The 23,308-nt window shown below is 42.7% G+C and overlaps 1 protein-coding gene across 1 annotated transcript in view; it reads right to left on the bottom strand.

The window, feature by feature from the left end:
* The window catches only part of LOC308287421 (sodium-coupled neutral amino acid transporter 3-like), a 62,010-nt gene that overhangs the window by 12,775 nt on the left and 25,927 nt on the right, over window positions 1-23,308 (bottom strand). The window contains exons 5-9 of the mRNA XM_080728590.1: window positions 16,034-16,107; window positions 13,877-13,969; window positions 10,887-10,968; window positions 5,147-5,229; window positions 2,393-2,451 (exon numbers count right to left, since the gene is read on the bottom strand). Coding sequence (XP_080584716.1) covers window positions 2,393-2,451; window positions 5,147-5,229; window positions 10,887-10,968; window positions 13,877-13,969; window positions 16,034-16,107 — 391 coding nt within the window. The remainder of the gene's footprint in view (window positions 1-2,392; window positions 2,452-5,146; window positions 5,230-10,886; window positions 10,969-13,876; window positions 13,970-16,033; window positions 16,108-23,308) is intronic.

The following is a 23,308-nucleotide window of genomic DNA, read 5'->3' as shown; positions in this document are numbered from 1 at the left end:
AGGGGGAGAGAACAGTGTGCATGGATTACAGCTCTCGCCACAATCAAAACTAGGTCAGAGAAAACACACAGAACCATGGCAGTCGGGAGCTGCCGGGCAGGCTAGGAAGAAAGAAAAAAAAATAGCCCATGGAAATGGGAGGAAGGGGAGTGGAATACTAAAGAGGTCATGATCATGATAGGAAAACAACAGTGGTGGAAAACAGTACTCAAATCCTGTACATGATGAAGCACAGCGTTATTTTATGCAGGACACGTGTGTCTCGCCCACCTCAGCTGTAATCAGCTGTCAGTCAGATCCTTTCCTATTCCTCATTCACAGATCTGCTAATCATTACATGACTCTGCTGTCTAATTCAATCAGAGCTCTCGTTCTCGTTCTTAGCAAGCATGCGTGTACAAAGTTCAGGGAACATCTCTGAACGCGGAGCCCTTTAACGCCAAGTCTAACTGTATTCCATTTGTTGCAATAAATGGTTAAATCTACTTGGACGTGAGTGTTCCTGACTAAATTAAGGTAAAAGTATCAATACTGCAATGTAGAAACACTCTGTTACAGGTAAAATTGTATTAATGTACAAAAGGCATTGGCATTAAAATAATAGTTAAAGCACCAAAGGTAAAAGTATATATAAAATGTACAACATGTATTAAAAACTAGACCAGGTCAACCTGGTTGTGCCAGACCCCCTGTCTGTCATCATCATTTATGACATCATGCCTTTTGTAGGCATGTCATCATCATGTCATCATCATATATACCCTTTATATAGAAAAGGGACAGACCGACATTTGCTTATGTAGGCCTACCCATTTCATGGGTCTGGCAACTAGACCAGGTCAACCTGGTTGTGCCAGACCCCCTGTCTGTCATCATCATTTATGACATCATGCCTTTTGTAGGCATGTCATCATCATGTCATCATCATATATACCCTTTATATAGAAAACCCGGACAGACCGACATTTGCTTATGTAGGCCTACCCATTTCATGGGTCTGGCAAATATTACTTATATCCTAATATTATATATTATTGTATAGATATATATACAGGGTTTAATTTCCATTTCTGCTATGCAGCAAGCTATATACAGTATCCTTAGCTGATTTATTGAGACCGTAAATTGCAGATTAATGTAAACGCCAACGGTCACAGCTTGTCCGTATGTATGTATCTCTGTCACGCCTGACACTGTGGTTCTATGGGCTTGTCACTCTGACATCATTTTCTGACATCACTGTGATGTCAGGGGAACCACTCTTAACTGAATGGGTTTGCCGCTCTGACATCACGCTCTGGCTTCACTGTGATGTCACACTAACAGAATCACTTTTATGCACATAATATGGAGTTCCCTGATGTCATCAATATTAATCCCATATCTAACAGGACTACATATGGCATACATGGGCAACTGGCGGCCCGGGGGCCCCATGCGGCCCCCTCCTTCGCTTAATGCGGCCCGCAGGTTAATACCGGAATACTGATATATTATTGAATTCAGCTGTTACAATTGCTAACATGACCTGCTTTAATTCCGTCAGACTATATTAGTAGCTTAATGACTAGTATAGTAGTAGTTTTTTATGTCCAATGCATTTGTATTATATCACGAAATGCATTTGAAATGAAATCAAAATGTTACATTTCAGGACTCCAATTAAAAAATATATATATATCAAGATTCCAATTCAAAAGAAGCACAAATAGCCGATCTACAAGCTCAAAACGCATCGCAGCGCGATGCGTTTTGAGCTTGTAGATCTGCTATTTTTGCTTCTTTTGTATGAGATACTAGAATGACAAAGTAGGACGTAGCAATATGCAATGTGGCCCTCTGGAGTGAAGATGGAAATATAGTGGCCCTCGCAATCATAAAAGTTGCCCACCCCTGACATATGGGAATGCCTATATACAGTATGGAGGCCACATCGGCCACATACCTCACTAGAATCCATATATGGCCAAGACAGCCCATATCTGTGTGGCTGGTTCTACAGACAGGGATCTCCACATGTACCGTATGGGCATAAAAGGGTATGATGTCAGATGTCAAAGACACCATAGGAAGCATGTTTGGGCTCTCATAGCATATCTCCTTACAGTACATGGATCTCCATATATGGATACAAGGGGTCTCTATATATGGGTAACTGGTCCGATATACATCACTGGCCAGATGGCCAATTTTACTAGTATTTATATTAAGATATAAGTTTGCGTCACGTGACTGCAAAGATGAAACGTAAGTGAGGAGGAGGCTTCACATCCGCTTTATTGCTTGCTCATGATCAGGGCTTCTGTTGCTCCAGACTGTATGACAGGAAGGATTTGAAAAGTGTGGGAGGCAACACTCTGGCCATGCGAGACTAATGTGTCAAGAGACTCACGGCGATGAGGAAGAAGACCATACAGCTGAGGGAGAATCCGCTGGTGTATCCCAGGTACCCTGAAAGACACACAGACACACGCACGCACGCATGCACGCACGCACGCACGCACGCACGCACGCACGCACGCACGCACGCACGCACGCACACACACGCACACGCACACGCACACACACACACACACACACACACACACACACACACACACACACACAAACAGGCCTCATTATACTGTAGCATCATGTCCACTTGGTACCACACAGTCCCTCATCATCCTGACGGGTGCTCATTAATGGAGAGCCATTGTCAACAGTGAGTTATTATGCCATGCCAGGGGCAGGTACAGAATGTGCCTAATGATGGCAACTGGGCCTGAGAAAATCTGGGTTTTGGGCCTGAAAATTGTGTCCGGTGAAATCAACACAAGCATTGGCTACCTCTAGCTCTAGACCAGCTCAGTGGTTCTCAACCTTTTCAGGCCGTTGAGTTGAGGCATTCAATGTTGTTTGACTTGGTTCCACTGATAGATATCGTGGAAATAGCAGATCTACAAGCTAGACCGATGGTTCTCAACATTTTCAGGCCACAACCCCCCAAAATAATCATATTTGATCTGGGAACTGGAATTGTAGGAGTTGAGGCATGCAAAGTTGTTTGACTTGGTTCACAGATACATATTGTGAAAATAGCAGATCTACAAGCTCAAAACGCCTCACAATGCCTCTTTCTTGTTTTTATTTGACAATTTGGCCAATGTTTATTGTATCGTTTGTTGATTACGTAATGCTCTTTTTTCGATATTTTTGAGGTATTAAAAAGGAATTAAAAGACTTCACCCCCCCCTTGTGGAAACCTTGAAAACCGCTCGTTTTGTATTTATCATTTAAGAATGATTTAAAATAGTGAGAATAGCTGATCTACAAGCAGCGTTGTGTGCTTGTAGATCAGCTGTTTTCTCTAGGTTTGTGCAACAGTCTTGTATGATGAAGCAGGGCTTTACTTTACAAAAAAAAAAACGTGCACATTTGAAACTTGGAAATACAAGGTTTCTGCCCGACAGTGACGATATGCCTTTTTTTTTTGCATTGCATTGCATTGCATTGCTACCGTATAACGGCACCACAAGTGGGCTGATAGTGGAGCGGAGGTCGCTGTAGAACATGTAAAGCAGGGTTTTCCAGTTAAGGGATGCGGTTTACTGGACTGATGTAATGATGTTAGGGGGCTAGAGCTCATTATGGGGGTTCTGGATGCACTGATTGGTTCTGCTCTCCTTGTTGTCTTCAGGAAACAGAGCCCTTGTATAAGTGAGATCGGTATTCTCCCTTTAATCTGTCTCTCTTTCACTCAATATGCTCATCGAACTGTGTAGCAGCGTACTTCCGAAGGCACTGAGCTGTATTTAAAGGAGTAGCCTTGAATTCATGGAGATTTCTTGGTTTTTGTCGCATTCCTGAGCAGGGACGTGCAGAGAATGTTAGAGAGGCAGGGGCTGACATTTCTAAAAGGGCCTTTTGGTGCTGCGACCCTATTTTGGGTTTGTGATACCACACTGAACTAAGCATAACCAGTAAGACTCCCTAATCGGGAGATAAGCGACCGTAGCGTGATTTTAAGGCAAAATGTGTAGGAGCAGTGTCCAAAAATCTGCCAGATGGTGGCGCTATATGGGACAGATCCATGTTGATGACATGAGTGTAGACATACTGTGTACCAATTTGCGTGATTTTAGGGCAAAATCTGTAGGAGCAGTGTCCAAAAATGTTTTTGAAAAAATCGGCCTGATGGTGGCGCTATATGGGACAGATCCATGTTGATGACATGAGTGTAGACATACTGTGTACCGATTTGTGTGATTTTAGGGCAAAATCTGTAGGAGCAGTGTCCAAAAATGTGTTTGAAAAAATGGGCCTGATGGTGGCGCTATATGGGAGAAATTCATGTTGACGGCTCTCTTGGCGCCGCCGAGGCGGACGCGTGGGTACCGGCCCCGGCTCTCCCGGTCGCTCCTAGCCCGAGTTACGGCATTTTATGTGCGCTGCAGTGGCGGGGGTCCTCCACTATAGGGGCATCCATTCTGGAGCACCAGGAGTTGGTGGACCCCGGGCATTCCCTGTGAACAGCCCCGTTTGGGTGGTCATTTTTGCACTTTTTGGCGGCTGGGGGTCCCTGGAGCTCCAGGGGTCCCTGGTGGGGTGGAGGTTGTGGATTGGCAGGCAAGGAGTGTGTGTGCAAAGTTTGGCATGGATTGGGGCAACGGCAACAAGACATGAGTTGGGGAAAAGTGTGACATGACGGACAGACTGACAGACTGACTGACAGACAGCCGGTGGAGGTTTTGGTAGTAACTGCGACCTGACGGTCGCAATCAACAGAAAGTACAATTCTTTCAACACAAGATACTGCATTCAAGTTCAGGAGAGTTTGGACAAGGCAATTCTCTTGAATGCTGCCTTCAGGTATGGCATGGAAAGAGGGAATTTGCATTTCTTTCACCATAGTACAACAACATGCTTTCATGGTCTGGAGAGGGCACCTTTTACAGACAGATAAAAGGGCACGTGCCTGTTCCTGAGCCAATAATTTGATCAACAGCAGAGTTTCCGGTAGGAGACTCAATTGAGGAGACTCGATTGAGTCAAGAGTTATGGTGGCCCTTGAAATGTAAAAGTTAGCGAACCAATGATTTATGACAAGGGAAGAGCCCAGACAGACAGACAGACAGACAGACAGACAGACAGACTGGACTCTCACCTAGCTGTTTCATCAGCGCCAGCGGCAGAATTACGGCAATAGACACACCGATCACGAGGTAGTTGCCGTTCAGGTACCATTCACTGGGGAGAAGGAGGAAGGAAAACAAGAAGAAAATCCATTGTACTGATTTAAAGATAATGGACATCAACACTCTCTCTGATCAGCATGAAGTGGGTTCCTGCATGAACAGCTTGTCAAGTCCTGATTAAAGAGGATGAAGACCAAACAATAGAATCAATAGAATGTGGGAGATAATTCAGGTGCGACACCAGGGGCCTTCGGGAAAACTCGTTAAAAAAGGAGGAAAAAGGTTACACACTCAAATTCCATATGCAGTGATTTATTTGATAGATGTTTCAGCTTTTTGGGCCAAATTGACTTTTTCATATTAGTAGAGAGTTTAAATAATGTATCCTTGCGGTTAATTTTTACCTTAAAAACACAAAATACTGACCCTTACGACATTTTTACACAGATCATAAAATCAAGATTATACAATATCAATATATATATTTTACACAAACCACATGCAAATCAAACTCCCGTTTGTGAAAACCTTGATTTCTATTTAGGTTAATTGCTTTGCTCGTCATTAAGAATGAAACAGGACAAAAAGCAAAAAAATAAAACTAGTACTCTGCCGTCTCTGCATGCTCTGTAGTCTCTGCATGCTCTGCGATCGTATACACTCACTCACTCACTCAATCATCAGGCCATGACAGACAGACTTGATTGTGTTGCTGACCTGGCCAGCTCTCTCCTCAGCCCGGCCAAGTGGGCCACTGGACACATGCATTCCTCTGGCATCCACTGACCAAATGAAGAGAGCTAGGAGGACTAAAGTCCAAGGTTCAGACCCTGGACTTTTGTTTGTCGGCGTGACCATCAAGTTTAGAGCCCCACTGATGTATCAGCCATTAATTGACGGCAGTTAGGCATGTGCCGATGTGTCTGTTTGAAAACGTTTGAATAGAGCAGAAAGTTCTTAAACTCTACTGTATATCGTCACTGTCGGGCAGAAACCTTGTATCTCCCAAGTTTCAAATTTGTACGTTTTTTCGGAAAGTAAAGCCCTGCTTCATCATACAAGGCCGTCGCACAAAGGTAGTGAAAACAGCAGATCTACAGTCAAAGCACACAACGCCTCGCGGTGCGAGGCATTGTGTTCTTGTAGATCGGCTGTTTTCACTAGTTTAAATCATTTTTTTAAATGAAAAACGGTTTTGGACATTCGACAACGACGATATGCTTGAGGGCTCAATCCTAGTGTCTTTTCTGTTTTCTGTCATTGTGGGGAAGGCGACGCATTGTAAGCTTGTAGATCTGCTATTTTCCAAACATTTGAATACATTTGAAAACTTGACATAAACGGGACATTCTGCAATGAGTTCTTTTCCACCAAATCTTTTGTACTTTTACTTTCTTTTTAAATTTAGAATTCTGTACTTTCACATGTAAGGGCACGGTCACACCTCACTTTTATTCTACCTACTGTATGAGGATTCTGCCAATGCATTTCAATGGTAATGGAGCGGTTTGCTGCCATTTGTGGGTTTCTGGAGAAAAACAAATAGCCCCATTCCCATTGAAATGCATTGACAGAATCCGCCTTCATAGGCAGAATAAAAGTGTGGCGTGACTGATCATGCCCTAACAGAGTATTTCTACATTGCAGTATTGATACAGTATTGACCACTTAGCAAAGCATTTGACACACCACAGTCTCCACTGGCACTGAAACGATCAATCAATCAATCCATCCACGCACACACATGTCCTCTGTGAGCTCTCTGAGCAGTTTTTGGATGGACTGACTGCCACGGTTAAGGTGATTCATTTCATGTTGTTGACAAGAACAGCAGATTGGGATCATCTGCATGCAACACAAAACACAAGCCTTTCTAAAGCGTAGAGGCTCGTCATCCATCCAGCCAGGGGTGTCGCACCAAATTCTGGGCCCTGGCAACAAGGATTCACTCACATTTTGTGCTTTAACTATTGAAAAATAGCAGATATACAAGCTCACAGCGCGGCTGCGAGCTTGAAGATCTGCTATTTTTGAAAAAATGTGAAAATGTCTTTGAATATTTCAAATCCTTCTAAGTTTTTTTTTAAAAACCTATGTTTCCATGTCAGTGGTGTTCAAACCTTTTCATGTGAAGGACCCCCAAAATGATGTGTACTGTATTTGTCCACGGACCCCCATCTCAAAATATTTCGTTCCAGGGACACCCCAGAAGCAAAATTTGAGTTACAAATGTTCGCTTAAAAAAAAGATTTGCACACCTTTTTCACTAATTTTCAAAAATAGCAGATCTACAAGCTCGCAGCGCGGCACTCGGTGCCGCGCTGTGAGCTTGTAGATCTGCTATTTTTCAATAGCTAAAGTATAAAATAATTAAGACCCCTCCACCTTGGGCCCTAGTAACTCAGTCCCACCCCCCCCCCCCTTATGACGCCCCTGCGTAGAGGCTCATCATCCATCCAGCCATCCTGCCCACTAGAGCTGCCCTCAGTCATCTGGCCCTGGGACACACCAGTCACACCGTCAAAACACAGACAGATGCATATCACTGTTGCTGTCGGGCAGAAACCTTATATCGCCGTACGTACGTATATCTCACCTTTTTAGGTTTTTACTATTTTATTCGAACATTTGGAACAGTCCACTGACATGAGAGAGTGTCCATCCTTTACATATTTGAAGGTCCAACTAAAAGAATGGATCATGGACAAACGTTTTTAAATAGGCTAAAATGTAGGGTTTTCTAGTTGTCTTGACTGTCTTGTATCTTAAGCCTTTTTTACTGTTGTTTTTTTTTCCTTCTCTTTTGTTTGTACCCTTTTAGTAATGTTTATATGTGCTCGTTTTTATAATGTAGCTTCACATCGTCACGCATTGTGAGTTTTTAGAATAGATTGTCTATTTTCGATGAAGAGATTTGGTGCAGAGTGAAAAAATCACACCCGTGTGAAGTGGAGCTGTGTGTGTGTGTGTGTGTGTGTGTGTGTGTGTGTGTGTGTGTGTGTGTGTGTGTGTGTGTGTGTGTGTGTGTGTGTAGATCATGTGTACCGATTTTTGTGACATTTGAAGAAAATATGTAGGAAAAGGAGCAAAAAGTGTGTTTTGGAGAAAATTCAAGATGGCGGAAAATCTATCCTGGTGCAAATGGGCGTGGCCTATATGGGGAGATGCGTCTTGACCCAAGGAATCCAGGGAAAAAAGAATTTTAATTTTCCGATCTACGGTTCAAGAGTTACGGGGCAAAACGTAAAGTGGGCCGTTATAGCGCCACCATGAGGCCGAGTGATGTAATTATTTTTCGATTCATTCTTAAAATCATTATGAATCTCCTCTCCGAGGTTTGAAACTGTAGCTCCTATGGTTTACGAGAGAAAAATACTTGAAAGTGATTTCTTGCATTGTCCCATTATAAGTCAATGGGGACAATTAAGCGTCGTTTTTTGCCGATTACGTCGGCATGGTAAGGCGGATCGGAACGAAAGGTAATAGAACACCATTCCCGGCCGAGCCGCACATTTTGATGTATATATTGCGCGAGTGGCGTAAATGGTGCGGCACTAGTTACGCGCCGAAGTCAGGCTACATACACACACACACACACACACACACAGACACACAGACCCACACAGTCACGTATAGGGAGCTGCACACAGCTCCAAAAAGAAGGGGGTCAGATATAGAGCCCTGGGGGACTTATACTGTAATGTTTAACCAGTAAGACTCCCTAATCGGGAGATAAGCAACCGTCAGGTCAATGGAACAGATCCATGTTGATGACATGACTGTAGACGTACTGTGTACCGCTTTGCATGATTTTAGGGCAAAATCTGTTGGAGCAGTGTCCAAAAATGTGTTTTGCAAGAAGAGGGCCTTGTGAGAAATGATGGAGGTGGAGGGTGGAGGTTGTGGTTTGGCAGCCAAGGAGTGTGTGTGCGCAAAGTTTGGCATGGATAGGGGCAACGGTGGCGGAGATATGAGTAGGGGAAAAGTGTGACATGACGTCACTGACAGACTGACTGACAATCGGTGGAGGTTTTGATAGTAACTGTGACCTAACGGTCGCAATAATTTAAAAAGCTTTCTGCATAACTAATACTTTTCGTACATTTTCTCAGATACAACAGTTTTGCACATACAAGCTTTCCATCCGACAGCAACGATATCCATAAGCGGACACACATTTACACAAATATTCAATCGGACGAGCAGAAAACCTAGCAAGCAGCAAACCAAAAAAAATCCAATAAAGAACCAGCTGTGATGGCAGACGATCCATCCACGCTTCACACACTAGCAACTCTCTCTATGACGCTCTCTCTCTCTGACGCAAACTGTTCACAAATGCACAGGAAGATCCGTGAGTGTTTGATAGGCCTGTCAAGTTTGTTCTGGATGACTCACAAGCACAAACAACACATACGCTTGCACACACACGTACACATTGCAACCACACGTATAGCAAACTGAGAGGCCTGAGCGATGCCTCAGGGATGTTACTGTGTCGTTTTGAATGAATATTTTTGACTGCAGGCCATGGTATGATGAGCCAAGCCCTGGTGCACTGACTGACAACAGAAAAGGACATCTCATTTGAGCCTGCCTCTATACAGCTGCAAGCAGAAATACACTGGGAGAGGAGGATGTACGTGTATATATATATATATATATATATATATATATATATATATATATATATATAAAGTGTTGAAGATAAGGCATAGGGGTGAGACTTACTGATTTTATTATTACATAACATTATAATTAGAGTGTTCTCATTTTGATCATAATACCCAATTACTGAATGTCAGTCTCCAGGTTTTCTTCAGAATATCCATGACACTGATTTGCTACAGTATGACACACAGAGTCCACACTTTCAAAATATTTATTTTCAAGGACGCAGAAAGTGTACAAATGGAATAATTCAGAAAGTGTACAAATGGAACCAAATGGACCCATACGGGTCAGTTTGGTTCCACTTGTACACTATCAGAGTTAACACACCTGTGATGGTCCATTTGGACCACCTTCAAGGAACCCCAAAGGTCCCTCTCGACCCAATTTTAGAACCGCTGCGCTAGTATACATTAGGGCTGGCTCTTTGTGTGTTTCTGGTCAGATTATTCTCTGCTCATTTGTACAGTATGTCCATGGCAAAAAAATATATATATTTGGACAAAATGTCCACCGCTTGCCAGCATGGCAATGACCCCTGCAAAATGTATAAATTTCAATACAGCAATTCATTGATATTAAAAAGAAATGTACTTTGTCATTTGAATACAATATTGTTTTAAAGCATGTACTTTTGTAGAGAAATATTTGATCTGGTATCATGTTTATTGTACATTTTTTGTTTTAGTTTTCTGGCTGCGTTGCCCTCTCCCCCGAGGGTCACTCCCCACAGCTGTTCTCAGTGGTGGAAAGTAACTAAGTACATGTACATTAGTGGAGTATTTCATTTTTTCAATACTTTTACTTCTAATCCACTACATCTCAAAGGAAAATGTTGTACTTTTTACTCCACTACAATTATTTGAAAACTTTAGTTACTAGTTATTATTACAAAACATAACTTAACCCACTTCAGCCCATAATATTCATGTGCAGCCCATACACGTTGGCTATTTTCAGAATGGCTGAAATGTATTATATATATTTCAGCCATCTGAAAAAAGCCAACGTGTTGAACGTTGTGAGTATGACACTCACCCTGCAGGCTTGTCCACTCTCAGGAAGGCCTGGATGACGAGAGGGAACTCATACTTGACGATGTAGAGATAACTGGACATGGCTGTGGACAGAGAGAGAGAGAGGAAGCTGTGGATTAGTACTGAGGCAGTCTCGCGTGGCCAGACTGTTGCCTCCAAATGTCATACAGTCTGGAGCAACAGAAGCTCTGAGTAAAACATAAAGCGGATGTGAAGCCTCTTCCCCACTTCCGTTTCGCCTTTACAGTTGCACAAATTTATCCTAGAATAAATCAAAATCATCTGAGCATTATATGTTGCTTGCTGCTTAGCAGAAATGGAAATAAAATAAAATAAAATGTAAAGATAAATTCAAATATATTTTGAACGGAAATGCTAGCTTCCGTTACTTGGATTTCAGGAGGTGCATTTCCAGACTATATACCGTAGCATTTGGAGATTGTGGAATAGTTGGTTATGCTAGACTAGTACTGAGGGCCACATACTGTGAGAGAGTACTAGGCATGCACAAAATGCACACACACACACACACACACACACACACACACACACACACACACACACACACACACACACACACACACACGCACACACGCACACACAGCACAAAATGCAACCCACATAATCCTCACACAGGCCTTAATTCTTTCACAGGATTGTCAGTATTATCCTGGAAAGAATGTCACAGGAAATAAACACACCCTGAGGGTGAAGTATATAAGCGGTGCCTTTGAGTTCTTAATTTCAGTGAGTTGAACAGTATATGAACTGGAGAAACAATGTTAAATCCCTGTCCATTCATTTTAATAGCCTTCTCATCATCATCACTCAAATCTAATCACACCCGGGTGTACAAATACTGTACGATATGATATGGCAGGCACAGTGTGCATTGTGTGAGTGTGTGTGCATGCGTACATGTGCTTGCTTGCAGTCTTGAGTGCATGTACGTGGATGATGTGTGTCTGTCTCCGTGTGTGTGTGTGTGTGTGTGTGTGTGTGTGTGTGTGTGTGTGTGTGTGTGTGTGTGTGTGTGTGTGTGTGTGTGTGTGTGTGCGTGCGTGCGTGCGTGCGTGCGTGCGTGCGTGCGTGTGATCTATTTCAGCCAGTAACCTAATAATTGTGTTACTTAAGCTGTGTGTAGTCTTATTTGGTTAGGGACATCCAAGTAAAGGTTTAATCTCTTTTTCTTACATATTACTTATTTATATATAAGGATCTATTTGTTCTTGATGATGTTTGTGCAAAATCTGGGTCTTCAACTTGTTTCAGTCCTCTAAGCTGGGGTATTGGCTTTTTTCAAGAAATTGCCTCTTTCTTTTTAAATGTTTTTTATCCCACAGTTTTGCAACCCATTTTTCTCACCCAGTGACTACCTAACCTGTAGTCCTGGTTTCCGCTCTCCCCCTGCCGCGCCAGGGGACATTGGGGAGCACCCGGCTGGATAGGTAGTATAGAAACCAGGACTACTGCGCATGTTTTTGTGTGAGGGCCTATGCCCAAGGAGACACGGGGAGAACATGCAAACTCACCACAGAAAGGCCCTATCGTCAACCCCACCTAGGGTGTGGGTGCTGATGACGCCCCCAGCGCCCACAGCTTCCCCCGGCGGGAATCGAACCCAGGACCTTCGAGCTGTGAGGCGAAGTGCTAACCACTGCACCACCATGCCCCTAAATTGCCTCTTTCTTATATTAATTGTCAGTTTGGCTAATTCTTTTTTAGTTGATTATTTTGATGCACGATCTTACTATTTTCCCTTTTTTTTCTTTTTGAGGTATTAAAAATGTCCTTAAATTGTCACTTCACTGTCATCACCCACCACTGTTCTAGCCAATAAATTGAATTCTGACATCAGCAGAAGACTAGCATTGGTAGGCAGCGATGCATCTGGCTACACAAGACTAACATTGTGCTGGATCAGTGGACGGGATGATTGAAACTGGCATACAGCAACCTATGACCTAAAGCAGTGGTTGGAAGCGGCTCCTCCCAACTGTCAATTTTGAGTGGTATGACAATGAGCAGAGATGAGGAGACGATGGAGCTAACGCTAGCTGGCATTACATGAGGTATAACCTGAGGTATAGCCTGCAATAAATTATGTTGTCTGCTTATAATTAATAATCTGTCAGATTATCCATATAACCTGTCATATTGCAGGTGTCTTTCACCAGGATTGGACTGGGACAAAATTGCCTTCACTGGCCCACTTCTGATGTGATACAAAATAAATAAATAAATATGAGTCAGCTAACGTTGTTTTCATCCCTTGGCCGTATATCAAATCTCATATCAGCATATTATATTCCTGCATAGACAAGGTTAACAGACTCATCTGCAATGCATGTACAGGTAATGCACACATCCTCTCACACATCTGATACAGTCCAAGGTTCTTATGACAGATTACCTATCAAATCAAGTATAGTCAAGGGCCAGGAGGCTGCACATAGCCTACTGTATATAGGGCCTACTGTATAGCCTACTGGACCCCTGAGTTAAAGCCTAGGTCAAGTGAATGGGCTCTCTCATGCACGCACACACGCACGCACGAGCACACACACACACACACACACACACACACACACACACACACACACACACACACACACACACACACACACACACACACACACACACACCGAGATCAACAAAGATGTGCACCTACAGTACCAGATGTTGCCATGTATAAAGCCATAACAGACATGTGGTCTGCTAATACAGATACTGTACACATATGCCACACACAATGTCTACCCCTACTTAAGTTTTATTTCCGAATTGGGTTGCTGAGATGAGATGATACACCAATGTATTTTTTAGATGGTCGTTCTAATCTAGTACCGCGTGTGTGTGTGTGTGTGTGTGTGTGTGTGTATTTGTGTGTGTGTGCGTGCGTGCGTGCGTGCGTGCGTGCGTGCGTGCGTGCGTGCGTGCGCGTGCGTGCGTGCATGCATGCGTGTGCTTGTGCGTGCGTGTCTACCGTACCTCCAATGTTCTGCAATGTGATGGCAATTCCAGCAGCCATCTTCCCTGGTGTCCCAAATGCCCTGTAGCCCAGCTGCTCGTACGCACGGATTCCTGAAACGCAACACCATAAATATACACATCACAACATGCTCTACATTAAACACGTCAAATCATACATACAGTACCATATGATACCATACATTCAAGCATCGTAACACAGTACACATATACAGTACATTATAGTTATACCCACCCCCTCTGATTTCACTGTTTTCTCTTCTGCCATTTTCTTTGGTTGAGATTCAGATTTTGATTCTCGATTCTCTTTTTGTTAATTAATTAATTAACTAATTAATGAATTCAATGATTAATTAATTCAATGACTCATTCAATCATTCATTATTTCGTATACAGTAGGTATACGGTATATTAAAATAAAATCTTCATTCAATTCATTATTGCCATGGGCTTCATTTGATGGCCTTCCTGCCCTGGAATTTGGCTTTGTGCCCCTCAAAAAATGTGGCCTTGCCCCTAAAATAGTGAAATGATTCAAAACGCTCACACGAGAGACCAGGGTTACAATCCTGGCAACTCCTTGCAACTACTTGCAACCACTATCCACAATGGCAGTTACAAAGAGTTGCATTGTTGTGGCCTGGCCTTAAAACTGTTTTGTTGCAAGGAGTCGTGTGCATTGGTGCGGTCCTGCCTGTACAGTTGCAGTTACCTCTCATGAAACCTATGTATAAAGCAACTTAAATTATACCATAGTATACATTAAAGTATCATAATATACATTTTACCACACATTAACACATCAGAAGTTCAGAACATACATTATACTATATATTACAAGTGAAATATTGCAATGGAGATTTTCTGATGTCTAAACTATGTCTAAAAGTGTATGTGTGCGTAGGAGACAGCATATGCCAACATGCATAAAAAATAGACAAGTGATGGATAATGGAACAATTAAAAACAAAGGCATTACCGGTGAGAACATGAGTGTGGACTGTATGCGCAAAATCCGACCACAACCAAACATAAAATGACTTGTCTTTTCCTTCTACTGGATCTCTTCTCCACTAGTCCCTCCCTAACATTTTACTGTAGTATAGTTTTTATTTGTTGACGAAATTGTCAATATATTTAGTCTTCGTTTTAGTCATCATAGCTTATATCTTTATTTTGTTTTTATTTTGTTTTCGGTCAGTGAAGGAAGGTAGTCGACGAAAGGTTTTCGTCATAGTTTTAGTCGATGAAAGGAACACATTCACATGTCACATTCATGTGTAAAGTGCATGCAACTGAACACATGCCTACAATACCAGATGACTGAACACATAGCTACAATACCAGATGACTGAAAACATAGCTACAATACCAGATGACTGAACACATAGCTACACTACCAGATGACTGAACACATAGCTACAATACCAGATGACTGAACACATAGCTACACTACCAGATGACTGAACACATAGCTACAATACCAGATGACTGAACACATAGCTACAATACCAGATGACTGAACACATACCTACACTACCAGATGACTGAACACATAGCTACACTACCAGATGACTGAACACATATCTACAATACCAGATGACTGAACACATAGCTACACTACCAGATGACTGAACACATAGCTACACTACCAGATGACTGAACACATAGCTACAATACCAGATGACTGAACACATAGCTACAATACCAGATGACTGAACACATAGCTACAATACCAGATGACTGAACACATAGCTACAATACCAGATGACTGAACACATACCTACACTACCAGATGACAACACATGCCTACACTACCAGATGACTGAACACATGCCTACACTACCAGATGACTGAACACATAGCTACAATACCAGATAACATAGCTACAATACCAGATGACTGAACACCTACATTACCAGATGACTGAACAGTGAACACATATACCTACAATACCAGATGACTGAACAGTGAACACATACCTACAATACCAGATGACTGAACAGTGAACACATACCTACAATACCAGATGACTGAACAGTGAACACATACCTACAATACCAGATGACTGAACAGTGAACACATACCTACAATACCAGATGACTGAACAGTGAACACTTACCTACAATACCAGATGACTGAACAGTGAACACATACCTACAATACCAGATGACTTGAGCAGCAAATGGATGGAGTATGAAGAGAGCACTGCCACTACTGTCAGGAGGATCCTACAGAGGAGACACACAACAAACACAGCAGTTATCAACCCATTAAGACCTGAAAAATACCTTAAAATGTCGTCTAAATCCTAATGGTTTTCTGAAAAACATATGTTTCTTTACAGTAACTGTGGTGCTCAAAGTTTTTAATGTCAAGTACTCCTAGAATTAGGTCTATACTGTATGTATTTGACCGCGGACCCCCATTTCAAAATATACTTGAGATTTGAGATCAAAATGATCACTTTAAAAGAATGCATATGCAAAGATTTGCACAGATTTTCATGTGTTTTCAAAAACAGCAGATCTACAAGCTCATACGGTAGCTACGTTCCCGGTATTAATGGGTTAAATATATATTCATAAACAAATAATAATGAAAGTTATATTATAACCCAGCTTTTTTAGTTAAATCTCAATATTCCAATAGCAATCGTTGCTGTGTAGAGGTCTCCCCATCTCTCCAGCTCACTAATTAATAAACAGAAAATAAATGTTCAGGTCAGGATGCCAATGTTATCCAATAAGCAATGAGAACTCCACAAAGATAATTTATCTGATTAAATTGTAGGCTATCAGTTCAAAATGTGTCCGCTCCAATTTAGCGTGTTTATCCTGTATGAGTTCTCTCTTATTAGTTGGGTTGGTATCCCCTCGTGAAAAAAGTATTTTCCGCTTACCAAAGAGCTGGATACTACTGAATAAACACCACACATCAGAATAGAGATATATTAACGCTTATTTTAACAAAACAATTATCACTTACACCCTGTTATTACTTATTACAACTCTTGCTAGTTTCCTCAATGACCAAAGAATTTAGAAAAAGTCATGGTTCTTCTGACCGCGGCGGCCATTTTGCTGTCTAACTACCGGTACATGCTCGAGGAAGTGGGAAACCCAAATCCCATACGATTTGCTTGGTGTTTCCCACCAACACAAGTTTGAAGTTAGAGCAAAATGGCCGCTTGTGGTCGCCGTGTGAACGTGTGTGTCAATAGATCACATTCTTAATCTGTACATTAGGTTGTAGAGTACTATTTATGCAGCTGCAGCGTGGAGAAGACATTCTTGGGTATTGGGAACAGAGCATGTGTTTGAAGACCGGGGGATCCCGTGGCTCCGGTTCACCCTGGGCTAGACTCCAGCAGGGCTAGGCTGGCTGCACAAGCTGCTCATGTACTGTACGTACGTACCCGCCATACCACAGGAAATAAGCACACACATCAGATACATGCAGGCACGTGCACACATAGACATCAAACCTTTTATCCGTCTGTAAAAAGTGCCCTCTCCAGACCATGAATGCAGTTTTTTACTATAGTGAAAGAAATGCAAATGCCCTCTTTCCATGCCATACCCAAAGGCAGCGTTCAAGAAAATTGCCCTGTCCAAACTCTCCTGAACTTGAATGCAGTGTCTCATGTTGAAAGAATTGTCCTCTCTGTTGATTATGCTTAGTTCAGTGTGGTATCACGCACTGAAAATAGCCGACCTCCAAGCTCACAACGCGCTGCGACGCGCTGTGGAGGTCTTCTATTTTCGATATTTCCACCAAAGGCCCTTTTAGAAATGTCAGCCCCTGCCACTCTAACATTCTCTGCACTTCCCTGGATACATGGCTATTTGAAGGGGGGGTATTTACAAGGCAACGCTGAGGCAGGCGTGTGCAAGTAAGGGTGAGCCAATCCACAGAGTTAACGAAGAGGAAAACTACTCTGGACTGCACTGAACAAAGTCCTCAGTGGGTTCATTCCACTCTCAGAGGGTTCATCTGAATTTTAGCAGTGCTTTTTTTGGGGGGGGGTCCATAATATCTTCAAATGCTTCGGTTCCCCCGGCCGACAGCCTTTGGCCAAAGGCCCTGATGTGGCCTAGAATCTATAAAGAACTTCGTCCACTGACTTTCACGGGGCAAGCCCTCCGCAAGCCAACTATCTATTTTCTCCCTCTTTTGTTGCTCTTGCCAACCAAAACACACACACACACACACACACACACACACACACACACACACACACACACACACACACACACACACACACACACACACACACACACACACACACACTCTCTCTCTCTCTCTCTCTCTCTCTCTCTCTGTCTCTCTCTGTCTCTCTGTCTCTCTCAGTCTTGCTGGAATGCCCAAGTGGCACGTCTTTCACCTCGACTTCAACTCTTGGCCGTCTGTCATTGGCTCTTGTGTCTGAGCATCGTGGAAGAATGCGTTGTGGTGGAACAGTCAGCCGATGCATTGGTAGTGGGAGGACAGATCTGCTGACAGTCAGACAGACCAACTGTAAAACGTGCCCCCCCCCTCCCCCCAATATAAAAAAAAACAATAAAGAAAATAGGCCTGTGTGCCTGCCAAGAACAATCTCCATATTGTGACTGTGTCAGGCTACCAGGGAGGTGGAGCGAAGTTCAATTTTGAACTAAAGTATTCGTACACTACAGCACATTATCCATCACGTGATAGATAGATACAACAGACAGATACAGAAACTACACTGCAACCCAGACTCATATAACGTGACACTCACGGAGACACAAGCGTCCTTATCACACCCTTGTTCCAACAAGCTTGTAGATCTGCTATATTTTCAAATAGCTTATGTATAAAAAGTATTTAAAATATTCTGTTGATGCTCATATTAACCTTAGGTTTATTCAGCACATGCATTCTGTAGAGCTGTACCACACGTGGACATATGACATCATCAACTTGCGACGGGAGTGGTCCCTATTGAGTGAAAGACACTGAATGTAATGCTGCCATGTGTAATGATAATAAAGAAGTTTACAAGGTTCAACCCACCACCAAATAATAAGCTAAAAGATGTGGAATATATCCACGGCATACTGGAAGTGAAACGCTGCTATTCCTTATCAATGGTAAGAATTATAGGCTATTTGTGGCGTTCATTATGTGATCAAATACAGTAGTGAGGCGTGATTACGGATCCAACTGGGAAAGATGGATGGAAACGGCATAGAGCGCTCGTTTTCACAGTTATTGTCCACGACATTGCAAGCGGCGCGAAGGCCAGCGGACCTTGGTCCTGCTCTTCGCCCCCGAGCGCCGCAGGCGCGAGTGGCCGCGAAGAGCGGGCCAGGGCCGAATGCAATCGTTATATTTATGCCCAGGCCGTAAGGCCTGGGCAAGCGCATGATAAACGCCATGATAATTGGGTTTTGGTGCACCTCGCGCGGTCCAAGTGACTATACAACGGAGCGCTCCCTACGTCCGGTCCAGCCAATCACAAGCTTCAAAAATGAGTCCGGGGCGTGGTTATCCATCTTTCCCAGTTGGACCTGTAATCACGCAGTAGTGAGTAGTCTACAGCAGTGGGTCTCAACCAGTGGTCCTGAGGGGGATTTTGCATGAAGAATAAACCATTCTAAATATACGCAAGCTTTGCGCCCTGTTAAGTCAGCCTCGAAGCTGGCGTATTTCCTGACGTATTTCCTGAATAAATCCCCAACAATATAACATTGCTGAATCTGACCACTAACGTAGGAATTGTTGGAAATGCCGGTGCGATCAAAATATGGGTGTAATATGGCTGTAAAGTGCTTGATGAATCGGGACCATTATCTCTGTAGTCAAGTGATCAAGACCAATCCGTCGAGTGGTAAAGCGGTAGAAGTAGTAGAAATGTAAATTGGCTAAACCTTTCAATGAAGCTATTAAAGTCTGTTAGTCCATTGAAACTAGTAGAAAAAGAACCGAGGTGTCGCGCGTCGCTGCCTTGGCTTCTGCTACAGCAGAGCAGAGAGAGGAGAGTCTAGAAAGGGAGGGGAGGAGGAGAGGCGCGTCTCCGGACCTTCTCGTCTGTTTGAGAGGTAAGGGTGCCTGTGAGATCAAAACAGCGGTTTGGTTGGTGTCAGGACATTGTGTAGACACGATCCATTAAAAAAATTACTAACTTTGAAGCTAAAGAAATAACCGTACTAGCGGGATGACTATTCATCCCGGGGGGTCACGAAATCTAGCAACAGGGGCAGCTATGAAAAAAAATCTATATGAAGGGTTAGGATAAAGAGCAAATTTAACCCTATATGTGTTTTGGTCTGTATGCCTCCTTTAATGACATCACTCTATGTTATTTCTAGGGTTTTCCCATCGGATGACATCACCCTGTGTTTTTTCAAGGGTTTTCCCATTGGATGATGTAAACACAGACAGACAGACAGACAGACAGACAGACAGACAGACAGACATAGATTTGGCAAATTTATAGTTAGAGATATAGTTAGATATAGATAGATAGATAGACTTCTGGTGGTGATGTCACCAAGAACGGTGCTCTCTCACTGGCCAAAAGCCCTTCCTTTGTACTGTCGGACAGAAACCACTCTAACCTAACGCGGACCAGTTTGTGTAGGCAGATGGTCGGGCGCGGTGAATCTCTCCGCGAGTCTCTGGCCAATAGCATGTGTTCTCCCCCCCTCTGCTCCTCTGCTCAGCGCAGAGAACGCTGCTGCATCATGACGTTCGGTGCGACGCTCTCTGCACTGATTGGTTAGGGCAATTCTACACTTCCTCAAACAGTGATCATAACGCGATCGCCCAGGCTTCTTTTTCTTCCGATCGCCAAAAGAAGCCTGGGTTTCCGAGGCTAGACGGAAACAGATGGCACCAAAAGTAGTACTTGCGTGCTCTGCTGGCGCAAGTAATTATAATCTATATGTATTAAGGCATATAAGGCTTATTTAGCCAGCGATCCTTTTAAGAGGTTAAATCCATAAGTGTGAAAAAGGGGCCCCAACCATTTATGGATTATAAGGTGTTGTAGAGATCGTATAGGATTGTAAAAGGGACTGCCATCCATGTAACAAATACAGAATAAACACACCCTTTGTTCAGCTAAAAGCCTACGGTAATTACATAGCAGAGTGTGACCCGTTTCCTTGAAGGAAGGCATGGTCATGATCCCACCCTAAGGGTTAGTGAGGCAACTGCTGGAGTGGACTGACCTGACCCTGAATCTAGGGTCATGAGTACAGAACACAATACCTGCAGGGCAGGGATGGAAAGATACTATAACTGCCTTCCAGTGGTGGAAAAATATTTTACTTAATTGAAAGCATCAGTAATGTAGAAGTGCTCTGTTACAAGTAAAAATCCGGAATTCAAGGTGTACTCAAGTAAAAGTATGAAAGTGTCTGCATCAAAATGCACTAAAAGTACCAAATGTATGATTGAAAATAGCAGATCTACAAGTTTTCAAGTAAATGTAGTGGAGTAAAAGTACAATATTTGGATGCCAACATCCTTGACAAACCTCCAAGACAAAGAAATGAACCTGGGGTGGCAGGGCCTTCTCTTTTAGACTTTTCAACTAGTCATAATAAAGTTGTTTTTATTCTTGTTTCAGTTAACTGACTTTGAGTAGGCCTACCTGGAAAAAAAAAAAAATATATATATATATATATATATATATATATATATATATATAGCAGATCTACAAGCTGAAAAGAAAAAGACTAACTTTTAGTCTAAAAAGTTGATCAATATGGCTATTGACTGGGAGTCTGTTGTGCAGACTTATTTTTGGATGGATGTGCCAGCTCTGTTCAGTTTTCTTTTATGGCATCTGTTACCACATTAACCCTGAAGTCCATAATTTGAGGATACCATCATAGGCGAAACCTCTTAAATACAGTACAGCAACTTCTTCTGGTCTACAAGATACACCAGTGGTTCTAAAACCTTTTCATGTCAAGGACCCCCAAATTGCCACTTATTAGCCCATGGACCCCCATAAGAGAAGATTTTTACGGCTCTGGCAGTGATTTCCAACCATTTTATTTTCAAGGACCTCCTTAGTTTTACATGCATTAGCCTACAGACCCCCATTTAATGGTATTTATATCTCTGAGACCCCAATTTATATTTTAAAATCAATATTTAATTTAACTCTGAGAGAGTAACTCATAGAGTTACAGACCCATAAGGGTCCATTTGGTTCCTAACTATCATTTAGCTGGGGACCCCAGGAACTCCCTCAAGGACCCCTGGGGGTCCCCCGCACCCCGCTTTGAGAACCAATGCACTACACCACAACGACACCCATGTACCTGTCAAACTACTTTAACTCTTACCACGCTTTGAACGTTCACGTTCGCCCCAATTCGCAAGACCTCTCCGCCAATACGGCGCTCGTTCGGTTCGTTCGTCTGATGACTGTAAGCTGATGAGGGGTCGCGCGGCCGTCTACTGTAAACACATTTTCCGCGGTGATGGTGTAAAAAATCCATTATGCGTTAACATCAACGGAGAACAATTCACTTCCTTGTTGATTTCCTCTGGCTGTAAGGCTCTGTGGCCAGTGACTGGTCTTCTTCTTCTTCAACACATAACAGGCAAATTCACATTCATTCTCTGCTGCCTGGCAGACCAAAGTGCACTATTGCACAACCCAAAAAAATAAAAATAAATAAATAAATGTCTGTCTGTCTATCTACTATAACGTCGCAAAGGTAAGCCGCTTTTTGATGGCACCAGACCCAATAAATAAATAAATAATCTGGCAGTAGGAGAGTTAATGACGTCCACCGGTCACAACACCAGAGGGAGCTCCACCAATCAAGGGGTTCCAAACTGTGGAACGGCCTGCCAAGTGCCAACAGTCTCTACTCTTTGAAAAACCGCTCTGAAAGAGCACTTACAGGTGGCTGCAATTTGAAACTGGCCCCTGTAAAAAGTCAAAGCCTACCACCCCACCTCCTAACCCAAATTGTTTATTTCATAGGATCTTGCATAGTTTTCTATATTCGTCTGTCATTAAATGTTTCTCGATGAATTGAGTACAAAAGGCCCCAATAGAAACAAGCCACAGTGCATTCTTGGGTTTAAAATCCTCTTTAGCAGACCTTGTATTGAATTGTACTTTCCTGCAGTGCTATATTTGCAAACTGCTAATAAAGTATTCAATCAATCAATCAATCAATCAATCAATCAATCATTATAAATGCGTTGTTTGTCTTGAGCCACACTGAAATCCTTCCCAGCATTAATAAAATCACACCCGTGTGAAGTGGAGCTGTGTGTGTGTGTGTGTGTGTGTGTGTGTGTGTGTGTGTGTGTGTGTGTGTGTGTGTGTGTGTGTGTGTGTAGATCATGTGTACCGATTTTTGTGACATTTGAAGAAAATATGTAGGAAAAGGAGCAAAAAGTGTGTTTTGGAGAAAATTCAAGATGGCG

This window comes from Nannobrachium achirus (genome assembly GCF_963921795.1).
Source record: "Nannobrachium achirus genome assembly, chromosome: 6".
In the NCBI taxonomy this organism is placed as follows: Eukaryota; Metazoa; Chordata; class Actinopteri; order Myctophiformes; family Myctophidae; genus Nannobrachium; species Nannobrachium achirus.
The sequence above is the reverse complement of the archived record's forward strand: the minus strand, read 5'-3'. Positions and strand labels throughout refer to the sequence as shown.